Raw genomic sequence first — 25582 nt, 5'->3', positions numbered from 1 at the left:
ACTAACATCAAATTCAAACTCATGGATGGATAGTATAGTAAAACCAAAAACTTGCAGTTTAGTTTTCATCAAAATATGTGTCCATATCAACAATTCCAACCACAATCTTTCATTTGCAGACCAAATTTTAGCACTATTCTACACTTGTCCATTGCAATGGTAGATAGATAGGACCGACAAATTTATATCTTTACATAAAACCGATGATGCAGCAATGGTTGAGTTTGAGTTTTTAACCCATTGCATACTTCTGGGTCCAGCTCCTGGCAGTCCCTTCATACTTGCTTCTGTCTGTCTTGTACATGTGGGCAATCTCGGGGACCAAGGGGTCGTCTGGGTTTGGATCCGTCAAAAGCGAACAGATTGAAAGCAGCACCTGAAAGTATCAACAAATCTTAAAGAATGCATAATACTGCAAATTCTCAACTAAAATGCATAACGTGAGCTATAACCCACAAGCTCAATAAAATTTTATTAAGCTGTACCATTATATGTGGAATTGTGGATCCTACATAAAGATAACCCCTCTAAACTTCAAGCGTTTTAACTAGTGCCTAGTGCAACAGACCAATAGAAAAGGAAATGATGTAATAGCTCATATACTCGAGGAATAAGGTCCTTATATTACCACCATATGAACTTATATAGTTATTCATAAGTTATTTCAAGGAACTTATTAGAATAAGCTGAAAAAGGAATTTTTACCAAAGATATATTAGCTTTTTTGAGTGTATTGAAAGCACATATTTAAGCTGATTATTCAAACAGGTCCTTACAAATCTTTGCATGATATAAAATAATAGAAATGTAAACCTTGCCAGGGTTCAATATTTTCAGGAAAGAAAAGATATAGCTACCATTATGTCATTGGAAATGGAATGTGTGAGATACTTAGATGGTTGAATGAGAAATGCCACAAGATATGGAGGAATTTCAGAGCCAGAAGATTATATATGCAGAAAATTGGATGAGAGCAATAGGCGATGTACTTAACAAGTCTTTGCACAGGGTAACAGTAGAGAAGTTAATTGAAAAGATAAAGCTAATAAAGAAATTATTGAAGGCTGATTCAGAATTAGGGAGTCTTTTTAAATGACAAGATGGCTTTCATTAGTTCTCAGCAAATTAGTAAGGAACATCAAATTTAACAAAACCTTTGAGATGGTCAAAGCAGGGCTCCACTGGTCCTTCAAGATATCAAGGCAGATGCTACCATTGCTGTTAATATTTGGATGAAAAACTTTCGTCTTAAAAGCAACCTGAAAGGATGGAAACAGATAATTCATAACGAATATATAATTGTAAGAAACTAGTAGAATAGGAAATACTGCCATTCTATAACCTTGAATTTAAATTTATTTATGTTCACTTAAAAAGATTTCATCCTCCTGTTTCTTCTAAGAAATTATTAGACATTCTACAACATCCCGTTTCCAACATACAATCCCTTTTTCATGGTGTTAGTGGAGATCAACTATGATTATCACAATTCTCCTTATTTTATTTTAGATCTTTCATCTGTTAACAGCACACTGCACAACACATTCATACATCAGGAAGCCAAGCAACAACATAGCCATGAAATTCAGCTACAAAGACTACGGTTCCAACAAATTCCATGTGACACTTTGAAAATTAGGAAATTATAGAACAGCTGAGAATTTGTCTAGACAAGATAGATTTTTTAGACTAATAAGTCATTCAAATCAGCAGTTAAGCACTAATACACATGCATATGAAAAGTTTTACTGTAACTGGTAACTAGTATATGAGTAAAGAACTACAAGATAAATCAAACAGACTAGCCCACCCGCTTCCCCATGTTGGAGTTGTTTAGAAGCTCAGTCATCCAAGAACAAAGGTAAGTTTCTAATTGAGATGCCATATATATCAATAGTAACTTTAATTCATCTTCTACCTTTGGAGGTTTGAATGGATAATCAGGGGGGAAATGAATAGTAACCAAAAACACTCCCCCAGTATATGGGCTATCTGGGGGACCCATTATGGTTGCTTGCCAGTGAAACATGTCCTCACCAACAGGTCCTGTTCAGCAAATAACACAACACAAAAATAAATGTTATTAGCGTCTTCTGGTACTCATTATTAAATCATGCTACTTTGATTGGACAGAAAGGGAAAATTAATTCCAATGACGCCACTCCACACGTAATTAATTCAGAATGACCCAATCAGCCTGAATAGATTAAGGTCAACAATCAACGGAATGAATAAATAAAATGATGAGATACAGAGGTCCAAGACAGTATATTTTAGTTCAGTGTTGTGGAACTTGGTAGGCGCCCAACAGGCGGTGGATGGGCCCTAGGTGCCTTAGTAAAAAAATGTTAAATAGTTATATAGTGAATTTTTTATAAATTAAAATCATTTCCTAACCCTAGCATTAAAGCCAAAAGGGAATATAACGCATATAACTCATCAAAGTCTCAGATAGTAGCCATATAAGGCATTGAAGCCAAAAGGGAATGTCGAAAACGGTAAAACCTCATACTTCCAAGTGGCAACTAGGCAATGGGCGATGGTGAGCTGCAGGCTGCGGTGATGGGCTTCTTACTCGTCTGAGTCATCTCAATCCGTCGATTAGATGCAATGGTTGGCCAGTGATGGCATCTAAGCAGTGAAAGGCGAGAGCGATTTGGGGGGCGGAAGGCAATGGCATCAGGTTCCAGGTTCTAGGTTTGAGGTTTCTTAGTTTCTACTTGGGAATGTTGTGCGATCTGATTTTAGTTTTGATGTGTGATACCGCAACATTACCCATTACATTTTAGGTTTGTTTCACGCTAAACGACGCCGTTTTAGTGAAACAAACCTAAATAAAAAAAAAAAATTAATCAGCCGACTCAGCTGATGCTGAGGGCTGAGTCAGCTAACCAAATAAATTGGTGACTAGCACCTGTTTAGTCTCAGCCTAGGGGCAACTAGTGCCTAGGCCAAGCTTTGCAACAGTGTTTAAGCTTAATTTCCCAAACTCAATCAACCTTCACAATTTCTAGCATGGCTTAAAACTTGTCACTTGAGACAACGTGTACCAAAAAAAAAAAAAAAAAAAAACTTGAGACAACAGTTTTGTGTTTATTGAATTTTTTTTCATTACAAGTAACCATGCTTGTCTGTAGTATCATCATGATAATGCCTATCTGAGCAACTTTTGTTATGTTATTGTCCTCATAGAATGAGGAACACCTGCCGTTCTGTTGATAAGGTTGATTACGTTATTATCCTCATAGAATGAGGAGCTGCAAGTGTTGCTCAGAACACTTGCAGCAAAAAAAACTTGTGTTAGAGGTTGCATACACATTTTTATGGCAATCTAAAGGAAAAAACCCACCCAACCCAAATTACATCACATAAGTTAAACCCTTTGATTTCTTATTGAGCACAAAAATTACGCATGCAATAGAATAACACCACTAAAACAATGACCCATACAGCAATAACACAAATGCTGCCAAATACCCAAAGCAGAGTCTTCAAATCACAATTGAATAGATAGATCGGCCAACAGAGCCTTTCAATCGTTCATAAAACAAAACAGTGACAAAATCCAATTTTGTTCAACGAACACATGAAACAAAAACAAAAAATCCATATAGGTACAAAACAAATTACTAAAAGATGAACACACAAAACATATATATATACCAGCGCTGCAAGAGGTAGGAGGATCTTTCTGGAGATCCTTGAGCTCCTTCAGGATCCTTTTGGAAGCCATCGATCAGAAGAAACTCGACGAATCAAAGAGGTTAGCGCCGATCTGATGATTATATCATAAAAATAAAATCTATATCAGAAGATTTCTGCATAAATCAAAGCATATCCACACAAATAAATATACAGATACAGATATCACGAAGCCTGTATGTGTAGATGCGTGACGAACCTGACGAGAAACTCGAGACTGAAACAAGGAAGAATAATTCAGTATTTGCTGGCTGACTTTAAGTCTCAACTCTCAACGAGGAAAATATGACTCCATTACGGAGTAGTTGCGGTTTTTTATTATTATTATTAAACTTTTTGGGCTTCCGTAAGTGGTGGCCCGTTATATCGGTCGCATTCTTCGCGGGCTTTCGATATGGGCCTTTCCACTGTAGGCTTTGAACATAAATTTCATTATTCACCTTGTAATGTAAATGTATATTTTAAATAAAATTAAATATTATTATTTAACCTCGCATCATACCTTGTACTTGCCAACTGATAGTTTTATTGAGATCGGATCCACCATAAATTAGGTATAGGAAATATAGAACGGAACAAAAGAGCGATACTTCTATTACTCGGGGCGTGAAGCCCAATTGATATGCATACAAAGCCCAAGAACACCGGCCCAAAAAATGGGAGCCCAAAGAATAAATAACTAAAATAATCGAAGGACAAGTGATAGGTTATATACCCTCGATCCGCGTTCCCGTTTATAGTTGGGTCGGGGTCAAGCGGTTCGATTCCAGTCTTCAGGTCGAGGTCAAAGGTGACGGGTCAAATCCGTCACCTCCCTTGGGTCTATAAAAGGGCTCTTAACCCTCCAACTTGAGGGTTCCGCTCTCTCAACTCTCTTTCTCAATGCACTATATACTTCCCCTTCCATCTACAAACAAACACCCAAGAACACCTATGAATAAATGATGCCCCTTTGCTCTATAAATTGCTTTCTTGTTCATACATACATATTACATACAGTACACACAACCGACATCCGGAAATTAGTATTATCAACTAGAGAACAAATATAATAAAATAAAGGAATGAGGGACTAATAAATAAATATGCTATAAGATGCCTAATTACATTACCAAACAGACTCGAACCTAGTCACACTAGTAGCGAGGGAGGAAACCAAACCACTGAACCAGGAGTGTAGATGATGTGTGAGGGATGCCATACTTGTGCCAACCCCCCCCCCCCCCCCCCCCTTATATTGTTGGTGGACGATCTTGTACCTTCACGTGTACAGCATTTGAGGGGCATTATCTACCTTCCGACACGCGTCCCATGTACTCAACGTCTGTCAACTGCCTCAACCACCCCACCAGCCGCCAACATACCGCGTGCCCAAGGAACACAGAGAGCTCATCCACGGGACGCAGACATGCACGCCGATTGAGCGCATTGCCCCGCGCGCCGGGTGGCGGCCCGACTAGCCGCCACCCCAGGCAACCGGACATGCTACCGGGGTGCCTGGGGGCACGACTGGTCCCTCGGGGGCGCCTCGGCCTTGGACAGCCAGCGCCCCCGTCTTCCGTTCCGCGTCGCCGTCTCCTTCCTTACACCCTTTCCTCACCTGCCTTGCACTGACCTCCCCTTGCACCACCTTGACTTCTGCCTTGCCCCATTTTCCTTTGGGTCTGGCCCCCCTCAAATACAAGACATAGGCCAACATTCTATAACCCCATCACCAACAATACGTGTTGTTATACCATGGATCAGGGTTCATCTGTGGACTCTGGTTTATGGTATGACAACTTGTAATGCTAGTAATCCAATCCAATAGCGGAGGAGCTTGGGCCATTTTTCGATTAGTTTGTCTTCAAATTGAGATCAAGTGTATTCTTTGCTTGCTTAAGGAAAGAGGTGATGGGTCCGAATTAAGTTGATCGATTGAACAATTAAATTAATAATTATAATATTCTAATGTTAACTTTTCCTAAAAGCTGCCTATTACTTTGCTTAGGAATTTTTTGCACTTTTGTTTCCACGACTTTAGTGGCACTAAGAGAATTGATCCACGACTTTCAAATCTTGCAATTTTAGTCCACGACTATTGTTTTTTTGGCAAAAATGGTCCTTCCGGTCACTTTTCAGTCAAAATTTCACCGGAGTAAAATTTCTTCATTTTTAAGAGGGCTAAATTTGACATTTCCCTTAACAATTCTTTATTGCAAAATATGGAAGCAAACAATTAGTAATACACGCCCTCTTAAACATGTCAATTTAGCCCTCTTAAAAATAAAAAAAAAAAAATTTATTCTGGTGGAATTTGATGGAAAAGTGGCCGGAAGGACATTTTGCCAAAAAAAACAATAGTCGTGGACTAAAATTGCAAAGTTTGAAAGTCGTTGATCAATTCTGATAATGTCACTATAGTCATGGGACCAAAAGTGCAAAAAACTCCTCTGCTTAGTGCAGGTTAAGCGCAAGTTGAACTATCGATCTATTGCCCATGGTGTTGGATAAGTGCAAGCCCTTTCGATAAGGGTCACAAAGCGCTCGATATTGGACATGTAATCAAAGAATATAAAGAGTTGATGTGAAGGAAGAGCTCACATATGAATACACACAACCCTTCATGTCATTACATTTCTTAAGTCAAGTTTTCAGAGCGATAGTTTTCCAATTTACAGCTCCTATCATGGCCAGTAAGGCACTCTGGAGAGCCAAAAAGCTGAGTCACAGTCTGCCGAGGTTTAACAGTACAAATTACGTACAATTAGGTATCTGCACCTTCTTCTTTTTTTGGTTTCTAACAGTTAGCTAGCAGTAATTTTGGACTGATTAATATGCCAAAATCACATGATCATCATCAAGTTTCAACACTGGAAATGGCTCACAACTTCACAAATGCGGGCGGCTTTTATCACCTAGCTGCCACTGCATCGGTTCTGGGGCTTGCATCGAGGAGCTGATGGAGTTTCGTTCTCGAGTTGTTGCTGTCATACACTTCACCTTCCTCGCCATTTCTATCTACACAATCCGAGTTGTTGACTCGTGCAAGTAGGTCGGCTGTAGCCACCGGTTGCAGCCTCTTCTTCTCATCAATCTTACCTAAACTTATCTCTTCCATTTGTCCCAGTTTCTCAGCTTTCAGCCTCTCCTGTAATTTCAACTAACACACAACCTTTTCATCTTCTAATCTAAAATATAATAATCTAATATGCATGCAAATTAAAAAAGCAATCTTGTATGTACCATGAGAGCAGCATTTTCAAGCTTCAACTTCTCCGAGTTCTCTGTTAGTTTGTTTATCTCAGATTTAAGGTTTATATTCTCAGAAGTTAATGATTGCACCCGCTTGGCTAACTCTTCAGTCTCAGCCTGAATGGAACAAATGAATGTAATGTAAGGAGAAGATCGAATCATCCATGATAAAGCTTGTAGACGACTGAAATAAAGAAAGATCTTACCTGTTTTCTCAATCTTGATCTCCTAGCAGATTCCCGGTTAGACTGTTTCCTCTTCTCACGCTTTTGTTCACGCTCATTCTGATACATATAGAAAATCAGAAACCTCATATAATGATTTGAATACTCATATGCTAGTTTAAATTTAGCCATGGAAGAATACCTGGGCCCAAGTTTCAGTTGCCATTTGCGGGCTAAGCTGTGGAACATTAGTCGGGCTGGCCTTCAGATTTGCACTGGGAGGGCTTCTTAGATCTAGCGATGTTGTCATGTTAGGGGAAACCACTGTTCCCATAACTTGCCCGGGTAAATTCGGAGGAATAGTCATGGGTGTTAGTTTCTTAGAAGCTCCATTGAATTCCCCAGCAGAAGTTGGATAGCCATTTGTTGTCTTATCAGCTGTCAGGAATTGAAGTTGAAGAATCAAAGACACGAAGGTAGAAAGTGTAACAATTGACGACAGGATAACTCTTACCATTAGTTGGAGTCGTCTCCCGGCTTCTTTTCTTAGTGTTTTCACCCACCTGGATAGCGGGGGAACATGATTCAGATTAATCTACATTCATCCTTCTGATACGACAAAACAAAACATTATTCGACTGTACTAGAAAAACCACTTACTGTATCTGCATTACTTCCATCACTGGACCCTTCAGTTTCCATGCTGTTTACGACAAACAATAACTACCAATTAGTTTGAATTGTCCAAATTATTTCTTAACAAGTCTATGCTACTGAAGTTAATTCACAAACCTCTGGGAATGCGTGTGGTCTGCTCCTCCCTTGCCACCGTCCGAATTGCCATTTCCTATTGACATTCCAAGCCCGTCAAACCCTTTCAGTTTACTCATCAAACCTCGATCTGCATTTCCCGAAGATTTACCAGATGTATCCGTACCCATAGAAGCAGCAGCCTAAATGATACCGAGATATTGAATCAGTAGTGTTCTTATTTTAAGCTACTAGCTTATTTTGAGAACATTACCAAACAGAGCTTATAACTTATTAGTAGCTTAAAATCAGCTATAAGCTCTGCCAAACAGAGCCACAGTCAGCAAAATGGGATACCACATGTCCTGATGCAGTTGCTAGGACAATTACACCAGGCAATAAAAAGCTAAAAGGACAAATGGTTTTACCGTTGCTTCATTAATAGCAGCGGATGGAGAAATCTCATGACCATGAGAATGTGACCCCTAGAATTATAGGAAAAAGAATCAATGCACATGATAAACTCGAGGGCAAAACTGCAAGAAGATTAATGTTCCGTGTTAAAAATTAATTTGCATACTTACAATCGGAACTCCAGGATGTGCATAAACTCCTCCATGAGCATATATAGCTGCATATGGTGCCCCATAAGGTGGCGGCATCATAGGCTGAAACAAATTATCGATCACAGCAAGAAGTAATCAATACTAGAATAATTCTTTTGTTCGAAAAGACAAACGGATTTTCTTGATAGGTTAAAAGACATTAAACTTCCAGTACAGCACATGACTCAAACAGAATTGACTGCCATGATAAGTTTGTTTTAATACCTGCGGTGGCCCCCACATGTATGGGTGCGGGGCATGACCGGGTGGAACAGCTGAGTTGAAATATGGAGGTATGGCAAGCCGAGGACCATAATAGGCCTGAAGATCGACACATAGATAGCACATTACTAACAACGTACAATCGCTAAACAACACCAGAGTAAGAACATGTTAAGTCCCATCTACCTGTATCGCTGCCCAATCAAGATACATTTGAGCATTACCCTGATCCTGTCAATAATTGAAAGACAATAAATCGACGGTTGTAGGAGAAAAATGTGAAATGCACAACAGTTATCGCAACTATAAATGCGAATTTCATAGCTTTAACAAATGCTGTTTTTTGCATTTTTCTGCTCACCGGTGTAGATGAAGATGATTTCTCGGGCTTAGAAGATTTCCCTTCCTCGCTGTTTTCCATGATTAATAACCAACTAGCTACTCTAGCAATTCAATAGAAGATGAAGAAGTTCCCTTTTATTCACCAATCAAATTAAGCTAAGCAGCTGTATTGAAACTGTTCTGAAGACTTCAAGCTGAACAAACTGCATATATATAAATTGAAGTTACATCTCGGGTTTTCAAGAACATAAAGTTGGAAACTTTTAGGCTAGTTAAGGAAGGGACGCAACACGAGAAAAACACAGAACAGATTAAAGCACAAAAGATCCTAAACTCCCGATCTTCAAATGGAGGAGATCCATTTATTCCTCAGATCGCATTCAGCATACACTCCACGCTATCAGTCAATTAGAATTTTACAGGTTTAAGAATTCATCTTCACCACAAAAATGCGTAAAAGATAAGTTTTTAGAATTGCAGACTGGAATATGATTAGATAGATAATCTTGATTCAGATGATCAGATCTGAGTTATCAACTCCAGAGAGCACAGACCATGAAGGAATACAATCTTGTTAACATTTGATAAGTAAACACAAAGGACCACCTTTCCTTAAATCAAAGGATCTTGTCTATTTCTCATTTTCCTCTTCAATTCTCCAAGTTGATACCTTTGTTCAATATAGAGAATCCAAACGGGACAACAGGGAATAATTTGTGCATTCACTACAAAATTAACCTTTCTGGAAAGCATGTACTGTAAGTAATTAGACCTCATTCTTACACAGAATTTCAAAAGAATTACTTTTTAATATTAAACGAAAGGTAAAAAGAGGTAGAACTCAGGGACGTAATTGTCCAATTGCAGCTCCCAACTAAAACCGAGAAAGCTCAGACTAGAAGAAAACTTTGAACCCAAGGATAACCTTGTATGGAAGAACAAAGTTATCCTCTTCAGTTTTCCAGGAACATACACAACTGGAACTCAAACACAAATCACGAATCCTATTATCCTTAATTAACTCGAAAAAAATAAAATTAATTCAAGGAATTAGCTAATCATCTAATTCGACAGTCATTTTAACATTCTGTTGCCCTTAAATTTGAAATGCTAAAAAAATAAAAACAAATAATCATAATTCCAAGAGAATTCAATTGAAAGATAGAAATTTCAACGAAATTTTGACGCGAAACATTTACCTTAAACTCGAGAAGAAGCTCCGCGGAACACGGAATTCCGGAAGCTAACAGTCTGAAAAGGTCGACATTTTCTCTATAAATTTTCTTTCCAGAAAGAGCTCAGAAAACAGAGAAGGGAGGAAAGTCGAAGTGTGTTTATGGACCTCGTACACACAATAGAGAGAGAGGGGGAGAGACAAGGCGACATCCACGTCACGGAACACGTGTAGGGAAAGAGCAATGTACGATGTATGTATGGTGGGGGAGGGGCTAGGTTGGGTGCGTGAGCTGGCACCTAGAGAATCGCACCAGCGGATTCCAACGTCAACTCTGTCGTACACGTGTCGCGTGGGGCTTCGATCTACGCGTCCCGCGCTTCGGCGTCTCACTGGCCAACTAATACCGCCAGTAATGTGGGTGACGTGGTCATATCGAAAACGATTTTTTTAATCCAATCAAAGATGTAAAAAAATAAAATAAGAAAATAAATTTGAAGATTTAACTATATTGTATAGGATATTTCAAATCCGAAATGGTCTTGTCATATGAATAGTTAATAATTTTATTAAATGAACATATAGGAAAGCATAGTCGACATATTTTTCACGACACGATAGTATATGACGTAAAAGTCTCTACAAGTCTAAATAAAATGTTTCCTAAGCTCCTAATAAAATCTAATTACATTTGCTTCAAAGCATCAAAACTAAAAGTAAGCAATTCGGGCTTAAGATCATGATAAATAACACAATAAAGGCCTTAGATAGGGATACTATATTGTAGAGTTTGGAATACTTGTTAGGAATGTTAGAGATATAATACTATGAAAAATATTATTCATGAAAAAATAACAAACATAATAAGGAAAAGTGAAGGAGTTAATTCAAGTAGTTGTGCGAAACACACTTCCATTAGCCTTTATGCTATAAAACACAACTTTTTTAAAAAAAATAGATCTTATATATATAGTGGTGCAAACTCACTTTATAAATCAATATAGGACAATGGTTTCTTCCAACCCTTTCCACTTTCATTTTCCAACTAAAAACATCTACTTTGAAAATCAATTTCTCATCCACTCATTATTTGTTTTGAGCGATCTCTTCGTTTCATTATGAAGAATCATAATCCACTTTAACTCAACCCCGAATCGAAAGTGGATCACAACCCACATATACTTGTACTACAAAATAGTCACTTTATGCTTCTTCTTTTTTTCAACAATATTCGATCTGTTGTCATTCAAAAATCCGCAACTGATTGACACAGTTATTGATTCATGATACACGCATAGTCTGTTATAATTATACTATATTCTCGCTGACAACCCTTATTACAAGGAGATCTGCCTGTAGACACGTGTTTATACACTGTTTGTCCCATTTTTTACGTTTAAATGCTATCTTTGTCTAGAAATATAACACGAATATAACACATTAATTGTAATAAGGTCCGTTACTTTGCTAGTCTGGATACACAACATTCTTTGTCTATCTTTGTCGTGTCTACAGGAAAGCTGTCAGTAGACACGCGTTTATACACTATTTGTCCCATTGTAACGTTTAGATGCTATCTTTGTCTAGAAATACGACACGAATATAATGCATTAATTGTAATAATAAGGTGTGTTACGTTGCTAGTCTAGATACACAACATTCTTGCTTTAATTCGAATGACCAGTACCCTTTGTCTGTGCTTATTCCTTTAGGGGTCGTTTGGTTCAAGGAATGTTAGATTACCTTAGGGAATGTTAGATTGCTGGGAATGTTAGATTACCGAGAATGTTAGATTCATGTGTTTGGTTAAAATTGAGGTATGTAATATAAACATATTTGGTTTAGGGGTTATCTTTTATGTTATACTAATTTTTTTTTTTTACTTTAATACCCTTAACATATGTTTATGTATTTCAATAAACTAGCTTCAAAATTAAAATAAATTAATTAAATAAGGCAATGGTAACAAATATAAGTACATGATTTAAAAATAATTAACTAAGAGCTTGAACTTGAGAAACAAAATTACTTTATAATATAACATGATATAATCAGAAATAAAATAAATATATAAATATAAAAATAATTAAATATGATATGTATAATAAGCTAACATAAAAAAAGATATATATATATATATATATATATATATATATATATATATATATATATAAAATAATAACAATAATAACAATAATTATTATTATTATTATTATTATTATTATTATTATTAAAATGGCAAAATAACAAATGTGCATGTGAATGTTAGATTACCTAAGATTTGTAAGGGAATCACATTCTCTTAAAAATCTTATGTGGAAGGCAGTGGCGGAGCCACAATGGGGGCAGTGAGGGCCAATGCCCCCCCCCCCCCCCCCCCCCCCCCCCCCCCCCCTCAACCCTTTGTTCTAATATATAAGTATATGTGTAAATCACAAAAATGCTCAATAGATCAGTGGAAAGGACCTTGAATATGATATGGAAAGTCTCAAGTTCAAAACTTGCTAATAGCATTTTTATATGTTTTAGGCTTTTAGCTTCTTATCTTTATTCTAACTCTTCAATAAATTAAATGTATTCTTTTTAATTCTACTTTTTTTGCATATATATTTTAGCTTCTTTTCTTTATTTTAGCTCTTCTTACCATTCAATAAATTAAATATTTTTTAAGTCTACTTTTTTTGAATCATTATGTAGTCAAAAAGTTTATATTATACTTCATTGTATTCAAATTAATTCAAACAGAATTGTGAAAGATGCAATTTTTTCTTAGAAGTGAGATCTGGAGTTAAATACGCCCCCACTCACATTATTTTCTGGCTCCGCCACTGGTGGAAGGTATATTACATTCATTAAGGAAAGTTGCATTCCCTTAGGAAAATAAGATAACATAAACCAAACATGAAAATGTGACATTTCAAAGCTCACATTCCCTTGATTATGTTATATAACTTGAACCAAACACACCTTTAGTATTTATATTTTCAGTCACGCTTAAAATAAAACATATAGTTTTATTTTGAGATTATGGATTAAATAAATTAAACACCAGGAATAGCAAATAAAATACAACATGACTTAAATATTTTTTTATATATCTCAATTTCATCAAACTATATCATGGACCCAATTAATCAACCCAAGATCCATGAGGTGATAGTAAATCGAGCAAGCCCAACTTCAATAATCAACACCAAAATGTATAATTACCAAAAAAAAAAAAAAAAAAAAATCAATCCTAAGGGAAGTAAATTTTAAATACAGATTCTCAACTATAGAACTATTATCTTGAGAGTTTTTTTTTTTTTTTTTTTGGGGGGGGGGGGGGTCCCGTCACTAATCACTTCCCATTAATTGTCTAAACCATAAAAAAGTCAATGTTCAATAGTAGCACTTCCACGTTAATGTAAGGGCATTGGCGATTGATTGAGGCTAAAGTGACAGACTAATGTCAAGTCGTATTTGTTGGCGCAGCAAGTCACAATTTTTCTTAGTGCTCCTATAAACAAAAAAAAAAAAAGTAATGTATTGATTGATCACTTTATATGCATTACCTAAGCGTGATGCTCTTTATTGTTTATTATTTGTTTACTATTAATAATGATAAGATGTTATTAATTATATATATTATGATGGTTTATATTGTTTTTATATTGATTCCTATAAATTATAATTTACAATGAAACATGATATACATTTAAATAGTTAAAACACAACTTTATGATATTAATAAGTACATTTATTGGATATTTGTATTTATTTAAATAGAGTTTTAACTATAATAATATTACACAAACTCTCACATTCTATTCCATTTTCTATTTTATGCGAACATGTCATCCTTTGATTTACTAAAAAAAAAAAAAATGAAACACAATTTCTTTTCAACCCCTTTTATAAAATCAAGAGACATGGTTCTTTGTAGTCTATTTATAATTTAGCTAAGAATTTACATGGTAGGATGAAGGTGTCAAGTTTCATGCATCCCTCTTTTAATTTATTTATAGTTTAGTTTTTTTTTTTTTATTATAAGGATGGGGATACCCTACAAATACACACTACTGTCTCAATCGAGGTTCAAACCCATCACCTCCCACCTAGGGGAGCAATCCGATACCAGTGGACTACATTTATAGTTTAATTTATTGACTGTTACATCATTTTAGTTAGCATGTATTTAAAATAAATAATTAAGGCAAACTCTCCCATACTCTCACTTATTCATTATAAATATTAGAGGAATATCCCTTGAGATATTTACATCTTAGCTTCCATTAAATGCATATTGCTACACTTAGGACATCTCCAATAGTTCTCTTATTTGTTCTTTAAATTATAGGTCCAACTCCTCTATATCACATTCATAACACAAGACACAAAAACTCACAATATAAGACACATACACATGTACGAGAATTCACAATGCATTGTGAACCTTGACCTATGACATATTAGTTAGTGATGGGTTAAAACGACCACTTTACACATAATTAAATAAAAAAATTTACGTATAATCATAATTCATAAACTGAATTTTCAATTTGAATATATAAAATTAATGAACTAAAATAACCATTTTCTATAATCACAATTAATGGATTACAATTACGATTTTCTCATATATATATAACCCAAAAAAAAAAAAAAAAAAAAAAAACCATGTGTCCACGTGTAAGCCCAGGGCTCTGCTAAATAATTTTTAGGAAGGTCAGTAGCAATATCGGCACCCGGATCGTACTTTTAATTTAGAGTGATCTACGGCCAATGCAAGAGCCAATCCAGCGGAGGAGAAGGAGCCACGCTGCACAATCCTCAGGGATTAGCAATTGTCCCAACTGCCAACGGTGAAAGGGAAAGCATCTCTACACGTACATGCTCATGTGGGCCCCTTTACAGCTTTTGCTGATGTCGGTGCATTTTTGGTCCATGATTCGACGTGTCTGATCCACAACCATTTCAGCAGCCGCGGGCCCCACCTTGTTCCCTAAGCCAGCTCATCCTCACGACCTTTCACATACATGTCCGCCTAACCCTTTTGTGTACGCATCGATTCATTAATCTTTTTATTTATTTATTTATTTATTATTGCGTAGCATGATAATGCAAGTGAAAATAATAATAATAAATTATTTTTTTTTATTTGGGGGAGGACGTGTGTTCATCACGGGAAATCATGGCCGTTGAATAATGATAAAGGGTATGGACGTACAAAGCGCTCATCACGGTGGAGAGGGAGAGAGAGAGAAAGGGACAATGGTATGACGTGGTGGCCTTTACCGACAGAATGACGTGTCTACAAGCACATGAGTTTACCCAGTGACTAGGATAGCCGATGGTTTGCGAAATGTGGGACCCAGTTGACGTGGACTACATGGTGATGTCCTTTGATAAGTTTTCCTAGGCGATCTGATAGAGATGTTACAACCATAATTTAGTAATTTTTTTTCGTAATGGGCCGACAGTCCAAGATTTAATACATTTTGCTGATTGTCGGCCTGATAAAAATTTAGGCTATCTGAACATTAGTCAACAAGCCCAATACACCCATTTCGGCTAGGCCCAGCTTGCTTAAGGGTAGTTTTATACTTTTGTATTCCTCCCTTATGAGATCGTATGGAATGGAGGTATATATATTCCCCTTCTTCCTTTCTTTCAAATGTACTTTGTTCTAATCTATATTAATGAATTCAACGAGAATAATGAAACCATTCCAATCTAACTATCATTATTTTTTCAAAAGGCATTTTTATATTAAAGTTATTATAAACCCTCATTAAATTTTAACCAGAGATATCAATAAATTAAGATTTAAAAATGCATGTAAAACCAGTAGAGTGGACTAGAGCACATGGCAATACATCATTGTGAAAATTCTTAGTAATATACAAACTGCACAGTACACTGCATCTATCTTGATGACTTGATCCAGCTGAGTTGACATTACAGATCAGCCACAGACATGATAGAGGCGATGAGTAATACTACGTGGGTATTCCATGTTTTTTTGGCAGTAGTTCTGACGGCGGTCGTTCCTAGATGTAAAGCCACGTGTTCTTTTCCGGCCATCTTTAATTTCGGTGATTCCAACACCGACACCGGAGGTTTCTTCGCGGCTTTCCCGTCTCTGGTGCCTCCCTATGGCATGACCTACTTCAAGAAACCGGTCGGACGGGCAACCGACGGCAGAGTCATTGTTGATTTTCTTGGTAACTACATCCTCTGATCTAACTTTATCTATACATCAATGCATCATATTTTGTTAGCTGATTGTGTTAGTAGATTTGACTAGTTGATAACATTAGCTGATTATAAAAAGATGTTTAATAAATTAATTGTTAATTACATATAAAATGACTTTTTCAGAAAATTGATCGAAAAAATTGATTTGAGCAACTTGAATTTTAGTGTTTGGAGCAATAAACTGTTATGAAAAGCTAATTAATCAAACATTCATGTTGATTGTTTAATTAAGTTAAACTGCTAATAGTTGTCAAACAAGCTAAAATTAGAGGCTAACTATTTTATGGGCCAATATGTGCGGGCTGGTTTATGTTATGTCGGAATTGAATTTGTTGCTGGATTGATGCACTTGCAGCACAAGGTTTAGGATTGCCATTCCTGAGTCCATACTTGAAGTCAATTGGATCAGATTACAGACATGGCGCCAACTTTGCAACAGTGTCTTCCACTGTCATGCCGCCGCATAGTTCCCTGTTCGATAGCCGGGTCAGCCCTTTTTCCCTGGCAATTCAGTTCAACCAATTCAAGCAATTTAAGGTTATGGTTGATGAAGAAGAAGAAGAACATCATTCCTACGACCATGGTACAGTACAATAACGTACTCCCTGCATGCTTCCTAGTTAATTCCGAACAATGTTTTCCTGATTGACATAAACTACTAACGCAGATTATGTTTGTGTGCTTGGGAATACAAACCTGCCACCCAAAAACATATTTGGAAAAGCACTGTATACATTCTACATTGGCCAAAATGACTTCACTCTCAACTTGACATCACTGGGAATAAGTGGAGTCATGCAGTTCTTACCCCAAGTGGTTGCCCAGATCGCTAAAACCATCAAGGTAAAAACAACACAACCAACATTCTGTTTTTATTCCAGCAACATAGTACTATATAAATATATATATATATATATATATGCAATGTGATTATATAATATATTCTTGACTGCCATTAAATTATCTGATCTATCAGGATATTTACGCATTGGGGGGCAGAACATTTTTCATCCTGAATCTTGCACCGGTTGGATGCTATCCAGGGCTTCTGGTGAAGCTTCCTCACAATGCATCTGATGTAGACCAGTTTGGCTGCCTGAAATCCTACAATAATGCAGTGGTGGACTATAACAACATGTTGAAAGATGCACTGAGACAGACGAGGAAAAATCTTAAGGATGCAAATTTGGTATATGTGGACACTCATAGTATCCTCCTGGACCTCTTCCAGCACCCCACATCCCACGGTACATATATTATATTATAAGACAGACAAATAAAACTATAATATAATGCTACCTAGCTAGCTTATATGTTTTAACGATGTTGTTTAATTTGTGTGCAGGATTGAAGTTTGGAACAAAAGCGTGCTGCGGGTATGGAGGAGGGGACTATAACTTTAACAAGGAAGTGGTATGTGGAAGCACAAAATTTGTGAATGGAAAGAAAGTGAATGCAGAAGCTTGTAAGGATCCATACAACTATGTGAGCTGGGATGGATTTCATCTTACAGATGCAGCAAACAAACTCACTGCACACGCCATTTTCAATGGCTCTCTTTTTGATCCTCCATTTTCACTTCACCACCAATTCTGTCATATCCATCTTATAGGCTAGCTAGCTGGTAACAAAATAGTTAGTTCTTCCATTTCTTGTTGGATTGTTGATTGATTAATGGAAAAAGTATAATAATCTTTTTTTCCTCCTACAAAATGATTTGCTTGCATTGACTCATTTCATTCTTAGCTAAAAGAATGCCAAAAAATCTTAAACTGATATCAGAACCAACCTCATACAAAGGTCATGCATGCGTTTGAATTTCTGCGTCACCTGATAAAAAAGATACTACAAGCATGAATGGTGTTTCAATCAAACAGTCTTCCTCGCTTCCTTCCTCAACCAGGAACTCCGTCTCCTCATTGTCTCCCAGAGAAAAAGCTGCATATTCCATCTCCATGTGCACTGTATCATTGCTGCAGGATGAAGCCATCACGATCTGGGGGTGGTTAAGGTAGTAGTTGCAATCCAAGAGAAGTACGAGGTTTCCAGATAGGTCGTAATCTGTGATGGTAATGTGGGTGTTCTGTGTGGGGTGATGGGAGGTAATATGAGAATCTTGAAACAGCTCACAGGTTGGTTGGTTGGTGTAAAGGATGCCATTAACACTCGCCATAAATGCATAGGAAGCAGGGTACACAAGGTAGGTAGAAGAGTTAAGAACAACATAAAACCTCGCCATTAAAGCGATGGAGAAACTAATAATCAGCCCAAGGAAAGTTAGCAGAAAACTCGTCACCAGGCCGGGACAAGGAGGAGAAACCCTTCATCAGAGGGAGAAAAAAGCCATCAATCCGCTTTTCCCAAAAGATTCTTCGTAAGATACTTTTGCTTCTTGTGAAAAGTCTTAGTTGTATTCAAGTATACAAACTGTACAGTAAACTGCATTCTGCATCTATCTTGATGACTTGATCCAGCTGAGTTGACATTACAGATTCAGCCACAGACATGACAGAGGCGATGAGTAATACTACGTGGGTATTCCATGTTTTTTTGGCAGTAGTTCTGACGGCAATGGTGGTCGTTCCTGGATGTAAAGCCACGTGTTCTTTTCCAGCCATCTTTAATTTCGGCGATTCCAACACCGACACCGGAGGTTTCTTCGCGGCTTTCCCGTCTCTGGTGCCTCCCTATGGCATGACCTACTTCAAGAAACCGGTCGGACGGGCAACCGACGGCAGAGTCATTGTTGATTTTCTTGGTAACTACATCCTCTGATCTAACTTTATCTATACATCAATGAATCATATTTTGTTATATGTATATAATGAGGGTGTTTGGTAAATAGCTGTTAGCTAATTAAGTTACTGTGTTTGACTAGATAACATTAGTTGATTGCATAAAGATGTAAATTAGCTGTTAGCTTGACAGGAGATTACATACAAAATGACTTTTTCCCAAAAAGCTAATCGAAAAAATTACTTTGAACAACTTTTTGAATTTTAGTGTTTTGGATTAATAAGCTGTTACAAAAAGCTAATTAATAAAACACTCATATTGATTGTTAGTTTAACAAAGTCAAACAGCTAATAGTGATTAAACAAGGCAAAATTAACTGATAGGTGCGGGCTGGATTATGTTTTGTCGGAATTGAATTTGTTGCTGAATTGATGCGCTTGCAGCACAAGGTTTAGGATTGGCATTCTTGAGTCCATACTTGAAGTCAATTGGATCAGATTTCAGACATGGCGCCAACTTTGCAACAGTGTCTTCCACTGTCATGCTGCCGCATAGTTCCCTGTTTGATAGCGGGGTCAGCCCTTTTTCCCTGGCAATTCAGTTCAACCAATACAAGCAATTTAAGGTTATGGTTGATGAACAAGAAGAACAACATCATTCCTACGACGATGGTACAGTACAATAACGTACTCCCTGCATGCTTCCTAGTTAATTCCGAACAATGTTTTCCTGATTGACATAACTACTAACGCAGATTATGTTTGTGTGCCTGCAGGGAATACAAAACTGCCACCCAAAAACATATTTGGAAAAGCACTGTATACATTCTACATTGGCCAAAATGACTTCACTCTCAACTTGACATCACTGGGAATAAGTGGAGTCATGCAGTTCTTACCCCAAGTGGTTGCTTGGATCGCTAAAACCATCAAGGTAAAAACAACACAACCAACATATATATATAGTCTGATGCAAAACTTCATTCTATTTTATATTCTTGATTGCCATTATCTGATCTATCAGGATATTTACGCATTGGGGGGCAGAACATTTTTCATCCTGAATCTTGCCCCGGTTGGATGCTATCCAGCGTTTCTGGTGAAGCTTCCTCACAACGCATCTGATGTAGACCAGTTCGGCTGCCTGAAATCCTACAATAATGCAGTGGTGGACTATAACAACATGTTGAAAGATGCACTGAGACAGACGAGGAAAAATCTTAAGGATGCAAATGTGGTATATGTGGACACTCATAGTATCCTCCTGGATCTCTTCCAGCACCCCACATCCCACGGTATACATACTAATTAAGACCACATGCAAGACAGCTTTAATATATAATACTATGTAGGTTTTAATGATGTTGTTTGTGTGCAGGATTGAAGTATGGAACAAAAGCGTGCTGCGGGTATGGAGGAGGGGACTATAACTTCAACAAGGAAGTGTTCTGTGGACACACGAAAGTTGTGAACGGGCAGACAGTGAGCGCGGGAGCTTGTGAGGATCCATACAACTACGTGAGCTGGGATGGAATACACGCCACAGACGCTGCAAACAAACTCACTGCACAGGCCATTTTCAATGGCTCTTATTTTGATCCTCCATTTTCACTTCACCACTTCTGTCATATCCATCCTATAGGCTAGCTAGCTCAAAACAAAACAGTTAGTTCTTCCATTTCTTGTTGGATTGTTGATTGATTAATGGAAAAAGACATACCATAATTTCTCAAGTCTTTTTGGTCATTTTAATAATCTTTTTTTTCCTCCTACAAAATGATTTGCTTGCATTGACCCATTTCATTTTTAGCTAAAAGAATGCCAGAAATCTTAAACTGATATCAGAACCAACCTCATACAAAAGGTCATGCGGCATGCGTTTGAATTTCTGCGTCACCTGATAAAAAGATACTACAATCCAACAGACACAATATAGATGCAAACTAGAAGTGTGAACTAGAGGACATGGTAATATAGAAACTAATGGCCGGATGGATGATAATATTGGCTATAATTCTAAATTAAAATGACTAGTGGATGGTCTGATCTAATGGTTGATATTATTGTAAGGAATATTTGAATACAAAGAATAGAGGAAGTCACATTGGATTGATAGCTTAACGAGTGTTACGTGAATTATGGAAATATTATAATTACATTTATGATATCAACACTATATATTACTCCCAATTATGTATTACAGATGTATGATATGATCATAGGAATAGTAATAATAATCATTTTTCATTGTTATTTCTGTCTAAATCTCTCCCTATACGGATACAGACATGAAAGCGGTGACGAGAAATGCGTGGGGATTGTGTGTGTTTTTGGCAATATTATTGACGGCGACAGTAGTGGTGCCTGGATGTGAAGCCACGTGTTGTTTTCCGGCCATCTTTAACTTCGGCGATTCCAACACCGACACCGGAGGTTTCTACGCAGCTTTCCCAGCTCTGTGGCCTCCCTATGGCATGACCTACTTCGAGAAACCAGCCGGACGGACAACCGACGGCAGAGTCATTGTCGATTTTCTCGGTAATTACTTTCACTAAATTAAATATGCATAGGTTTACTACTATACAAATCTGTTGTTGATATAGTTTGAGGTGCATATATGCAGCACAAGGTTTAGGATTGCCATTCTTGAGCCCATACTTGAAGTCAATTGGATCAGATTACAGACATGGCGCCAACTTTGCATCAGCGGAAGCCACTGTTCGGCTGCCGCATAGTTCCCCGTTTGATTCCAGGATCAGCCCTTTTTCCCTGGCAATTCAGTTCGACCAATTCAAGCAGTTTAAGGTTATGGTTGATGAACATGATTCCTACGACGATGGTACAATAATAACTCCGGTCCCTAGCTAATTCCGAACAATTTTTAATTTTCCTGATTCACATAGACAGACAGACTGTACCTCAGATTGTGTTTCTATCTATCAGGGAATAATACAGAAGTACTGCCACCCAAAAACATATTTGGAAAAGCACTTTATACACTCTACATTGGCCAAAATGACTTCACTGCCAACTTGACATCACTGGGTATAAGTGGAGTCAAGCAGTTCTTCCCTGAAGTGGTCGCTCAGATCGCTAAAACCATCAAAGTAAAGCTAGCTTATGTTTTCATTCCAACAACATAGTACTATGCAAATCAATGTGATTTCTTTCTTGACTGCCATCATATCATGTATTATGTATATATGTATCAGGATATTTACGCACAGGGGGGCAGAACATTTTTCATTCTGAATCTTGCACCGATTGGATGCTATCCAATCTTTCTGGTCCAACTTCCTCACAAAGCTTCCGATATAGACCAGTTCGGGTGCCTAATATCCTACAATAATGCAGTGGTGGACTACAACACCATGTTGAAAGATACGGTGAGACAGACGAGACAGAATCTTAAGGATGCAAATGTGGTTTATGTGGACACTCATAGTATCCTCCTGGACCTCTTCCAGCACCCAACATCCCACGGTATACATACTAATTTAAGACCACAAGACTACTACCTTAATAATACTATATATAATTGTATGCTTTAATGTTGTTGTTTGTGTACGTACAGGATTGAAGTATGGAACAAAAGCGTGCTGCGGGTATGGAGGAGGAGACTATAATTTTACCAAGAAATGGTTATGTGGACTCGCAAAAGTTGTGGATGGAGCAATAGTGAGTGCAGAAGCTTGTAAGGATCCATACAACTACGTGATATGGGATGGATTACACACCACAGACGCAGCAAACAAACTGGTTGCACAAGCCATTTTCAGTGGCTCTTATTTTGATCCTCCATTTTCACTTCACAACTTCTGTCATATCCATCCTATAGGCTAGCTGCTCTGAAAACAAAATACTGGCTCTTATATATATATATATACACACACACTCTTGTAGTACTGTATTTATATGGATAAAGAATATTCATCCATCCTTTATGTAAATAAAAATAAAAATTATTTCCACTAAAAGAGTAGTTTTGATCGAGTAGCAGTTGAAACATGATTTTTGTACTATAAGATTATTGTTTCAATTTTATACATAATTTTTCTTCTTGGGTGTGATGTGTGGACTATTATATTGCAATAAAGTAGTGGTACGTGTGGACACTACTAGAGGACATGGCAATATAATTGATATGACACAGTAAAAATTCTCAGCTATATATATATAAGTACGTACATACTATACTATCTGGAGTCTATATTTAATTTCTTGATCGATCGAGCTGAGGTAAATACACTACCGATAGATACTGTACACACAGACATGAAAGAGGCGATGAGTAACAAGGTGTGGGGGTTGTATATGTGTGTGTTTTTGGCAGTTTTGACGGCAACGGCGGTGCCTGCTGGATGTGTAGCCAACTGTTCTTTTCCGGCCATCTTTAACTTCGGCGATTCCAACACCGACACCGGAGGTTTCTGGGCAGCTTTTCCGGCTCAGCGCCCTCCGCACGGCATGACCTTCTTCAAGAAACCGGTCGGACGGGCCACCGACGGCAGAGTCATCGTTGATTTTCTTGGTAATTACTTTCACTAACTTACATATATATATTTGTCGTGTATAATTATCTGTCTGGGCAGCGGTTTCAGACTTTCTCAGTGATTCACATTTCAAGAACTCCTAAAAGAACAAAAAAAGAGCAAACAAACAAACAAACAGACAGTGCAAAAAAAAAAAGATGTATGTGTTGGTCCACTTCCAGCTAGAATATGACAATGCATGCATATATATGTTAATTATTGATGCCTTCTGGTCCCAATTCTTGTACATTGTCTTTGACATATTAAAGTATAAAAGAGGAAAAAAATCATATAATGTTTTAACATTAACGTTAATAAGTTGGTTGGTTGATTAAATTAGTGGAAGTTTGATGTATGTGCACAGCACAAGGTTTAGGATTGGCATTCCTGAGTCCATACTTGAAGTCAATAGGATCAGATTACAGAAATGGTGTCAACTTTGCAACATTGGCTTCCACTGTTAGGTTGCCGCATAGTTCCCTGTTTGATACTGGTGTCAGCCCTTTCTCCCTGGCAATTCAGTTCAACCAATTCAAGCAGTTTAAGGTTATGGTTGATGAACAAGAACAAGAACAACATCATTCCTACAACCATGGTACAATAACGTACTCAGCTCCCTGATTCCTAGTTAATTCCGAACAAATTAAATTTTCCCTGATTGAGCTAATTAAGCCAACTCAGAATATTATGTTATATTATTTCAGGGAATACAAAATTACCACCTAAAAACATATTTGGAAAAGCACTGTACACATTCTACATTGGCCAAAATGACTTCACTGGCAATTTGGCATCACTGGGCATAAATGGAGTCAAGCAATTCTTACCTGAAGTGGTTGGTCAGATCGCGAGCACCATCAAGGTAAACACAACCTAACTAACATAGTACTATGCATGCAATTAATGTAATTCTTGAATCTTAACTGTCTGTCATTATCAGGATATTTACACGTTGGGGGGCCGAACATTTTTCATTCTGAACCTAGCACCAATTGGCTGCTATCCAGCATTTCTGGTTGAACTTCCTCACAATAATTCTGATATAGACCAGTTTGGGTGCATGAAATCGTACAACAATGCAGTGGTGGACTACAACAACATGCTAAAAGATGCACTAAGACAGACAAGACAAGATCTTAAGGATGCAAATGTGGTTTATGTGGACACTCATAGTATCCTCCTGGAGCTCTTCCAGCACCCCACATCCCACGGTATACTAATTAAGACCACAAGACAGCTTTAACATATAATACTATGTATGTTTTAATGATGTTGTTTGTGTGCAGGATTGAAGTATGGAACAAAAGCGTGCTGCGGGTATGGAGGAGGGGACTATAACTTCAACAAGGAAGTGTTCTGTGGAAACACGAAAGTTGTGAACGGGCAGACCGTGAGCGCGGGAGCTTGTGAGGATCCATACAACTACGTGAGCTGGGATGGAATACACGCCACAGACGCTGCAAATAAACTCACTGCAAAAGCTATTTTTAATGGCTCTTATTTTGATCCTCCATTTCCACTCCACCACTTCTGTCATATCCATCCTATAGGCTAGCCTTAATTATTAGCTTAATTTTCTCTCTTAGTTATTAGTTATGGAAAATTGGAAAGCATGAATCTGTTACATTGGAGATTTTGAGTAATAAAGTTCTTAATTATAGTTTGAATTAATTACTATATTGAGTTTATTTGGTTAACCTTACCTTACTCATAATCTAACAACATGTTACATAAAATGGGTGGGTGGAGCATGAACCTTAATTAGCTATAACACTCTAAAAATTCTGAGCTATATATATATATATATATATATATATATATATATATATATATATATATATATATATATATAAAAGCATTATACGAATTGATCAAGCTGAGC

At 37.3% G+C, this 25582-nt stretch overlaps 5 protein-coding genes across 7 annotated transcripts; 3 read left to right on the top strand and 2 right to left on the bottom strand.

Moving 5' to 3' along the window:
- Positions 1–12: 12 nt before the first annotated feature.
- LOC109185432 (ubiquitin-conjugating enzyme E2 28-like) lies at positions 13–4012 on the bottom strand. Its single transcript, XM_019335457.1, has 5 exons — positions 3902–4012; positions 3664–3775; positions 1919–2046; positions 1155–1259; positions 13–376 (listed from the first exon to the last, which is right to left on the bottom strand). The coding sequence occupies exons 2-5, from the start codon at positions 3731–3733 to the stop codon at positions 233–235; spliced, it is 447 nt and encodes a 148-aa protein (XP_019191002.1). The 5' UTR covers positions 3734–3775; positions 3902–4012; the 3' UTR covers positions 13–232.
- A 2259-nt stretch (positions 4013–6271) lies between these two features.
- Positions 6272–10389, bottom strand: LOC109185391 (transcriptional activator TAF-1-like). Of its 2 annotated transcripts, none has more exons than XM_019335399.1 (13): positions 10219–10389; positions 9039–9222; positions 8864–8908; positions 8681–8776; positions 8435–8518; positions 8279–8335; positions 7893–8053; positions 7761–7803; positions 7615–7663; positions 7303–7538; positions 7143–7220; positions 6928–7053; positions 6272–6844 (listed from the first exon to the last, which is right to left on the bottom strand). In XM_019335399.1, the coding sequence occupies exons 2-13, from the start codon at positions 9096–9098 to the stop codon at positions 6596–6598; spliced, it is 1284 nt and encodes a 427-aa protein (XP_019190944.1). In that variant the 5' UTR covers positions 9099–9222; positions 10219–10389; the 3' UTR covers positions 6272–6595. The 2 variants fall into 2 exon arrangements, with proteins under 2 accessions (XP_019190944.1, XP_019190953.1); XM_019335408.1 differs by having other exon boundaries at positions 6272–6832; positions 10219–10379.
- A 5622-nt stretch (positions 10390–16011) lies between these two features.
- On the top strand, positions 16012–18077 carry LOC109185341 (GDSL esterase/lipase At4g01130-like). The gene is made up of 6 exons (XM_019335321.1): positions 16012–16048; positions 16082–16399; positions 16789–17016; positions 17101–17276; positions 17410–17680; positions 17779–18077. Exons 2-6 carry the CDS (start codon positions 16153–16155, stop codon positions 18048–18050), a joined length of 1194 nt encoding a protein of 397 aa, XP_019190866.1. The 5' UTR covers positions 16012–16048; positions 16082–16152; the 3' UTR covers positions 18051–18077.
- LOC109185348 (GDSL esterase/lipase At4g01130-like) lies at positions 17830–25345 on the top strand. 2 transcript variants are annotated; one of them, XM_019335342.1, is made up of 7 exons: positions 17830–17918; positions 21455–21524; positions 23518–23699; positions 24065–24295; positions 24405–24562; positions 24641–24911; positions 24987–25345. In XM_019335342.1, exons 2-7 carry the CDS (start codon positions 21457–21459, stop codon positions 25253–25255), a joined length of 1179 nt encoding a protein of 392 aa, XP_019190887.1. In that variant the 5' UTR covers positions 17830–17918; positions 21455–21456; the 3' UTR covers positions 25256–25345. The 2 variants fall into 2 exon arrangements, with proteins under 2 accessions (XP_019190887.1, XP_019190879.1); XM_019335334.1 differs by lacking the exons at positions 17830–17918; positions 21455–21524 and having other exon boundaries at positions 23351–23699.
- Positions 18703–20901, top strand: LOC109185332 (GDSL esterase/lipase At4g01130-like). The gene is made up of 6 exons (XM_019335310.1): positions 18703–18807; positions 18925–19191; positions 19613–19840; positions 19924–20102; positions 20193–20463; positions 20547–20901. The coding sequence occupies exons 2-6, from the start codon at positions 18939–18941 to the stop codon at positions 20813–20815; spliced, it is 1200 nt and encodes a 399-aa protein (XP_019190855.1). The 5' UTR covers positions 18703–18807; positions 18925–18938; the 3' UTR covers positions 20816–20901.
- Positions 25346–25582: the final 237 nt, after the last annotated feature.

The sequence above is a fragment of the Ipomoea nil genome, unplaced genomic scaffold (genome assembly GCF_001879475.1).
Source record: "Ipomoea nil cultivar Tokyo-kokei standard unplaced genomic scaffold, Asagao_1.1 scaffold0188, whole genome shotgun sequence".
Taxonomy (NCBI): domain Eukaryota; kingdom Viridiplantae; phylum Streptophyta; class Magnoliopsida; order Solanales; family Convolvulaceae; genus Ipomoea; species Ipomoea nil.
This window is presented reverse-complemented; position numbering and strand designations above follow the sequence as displayed.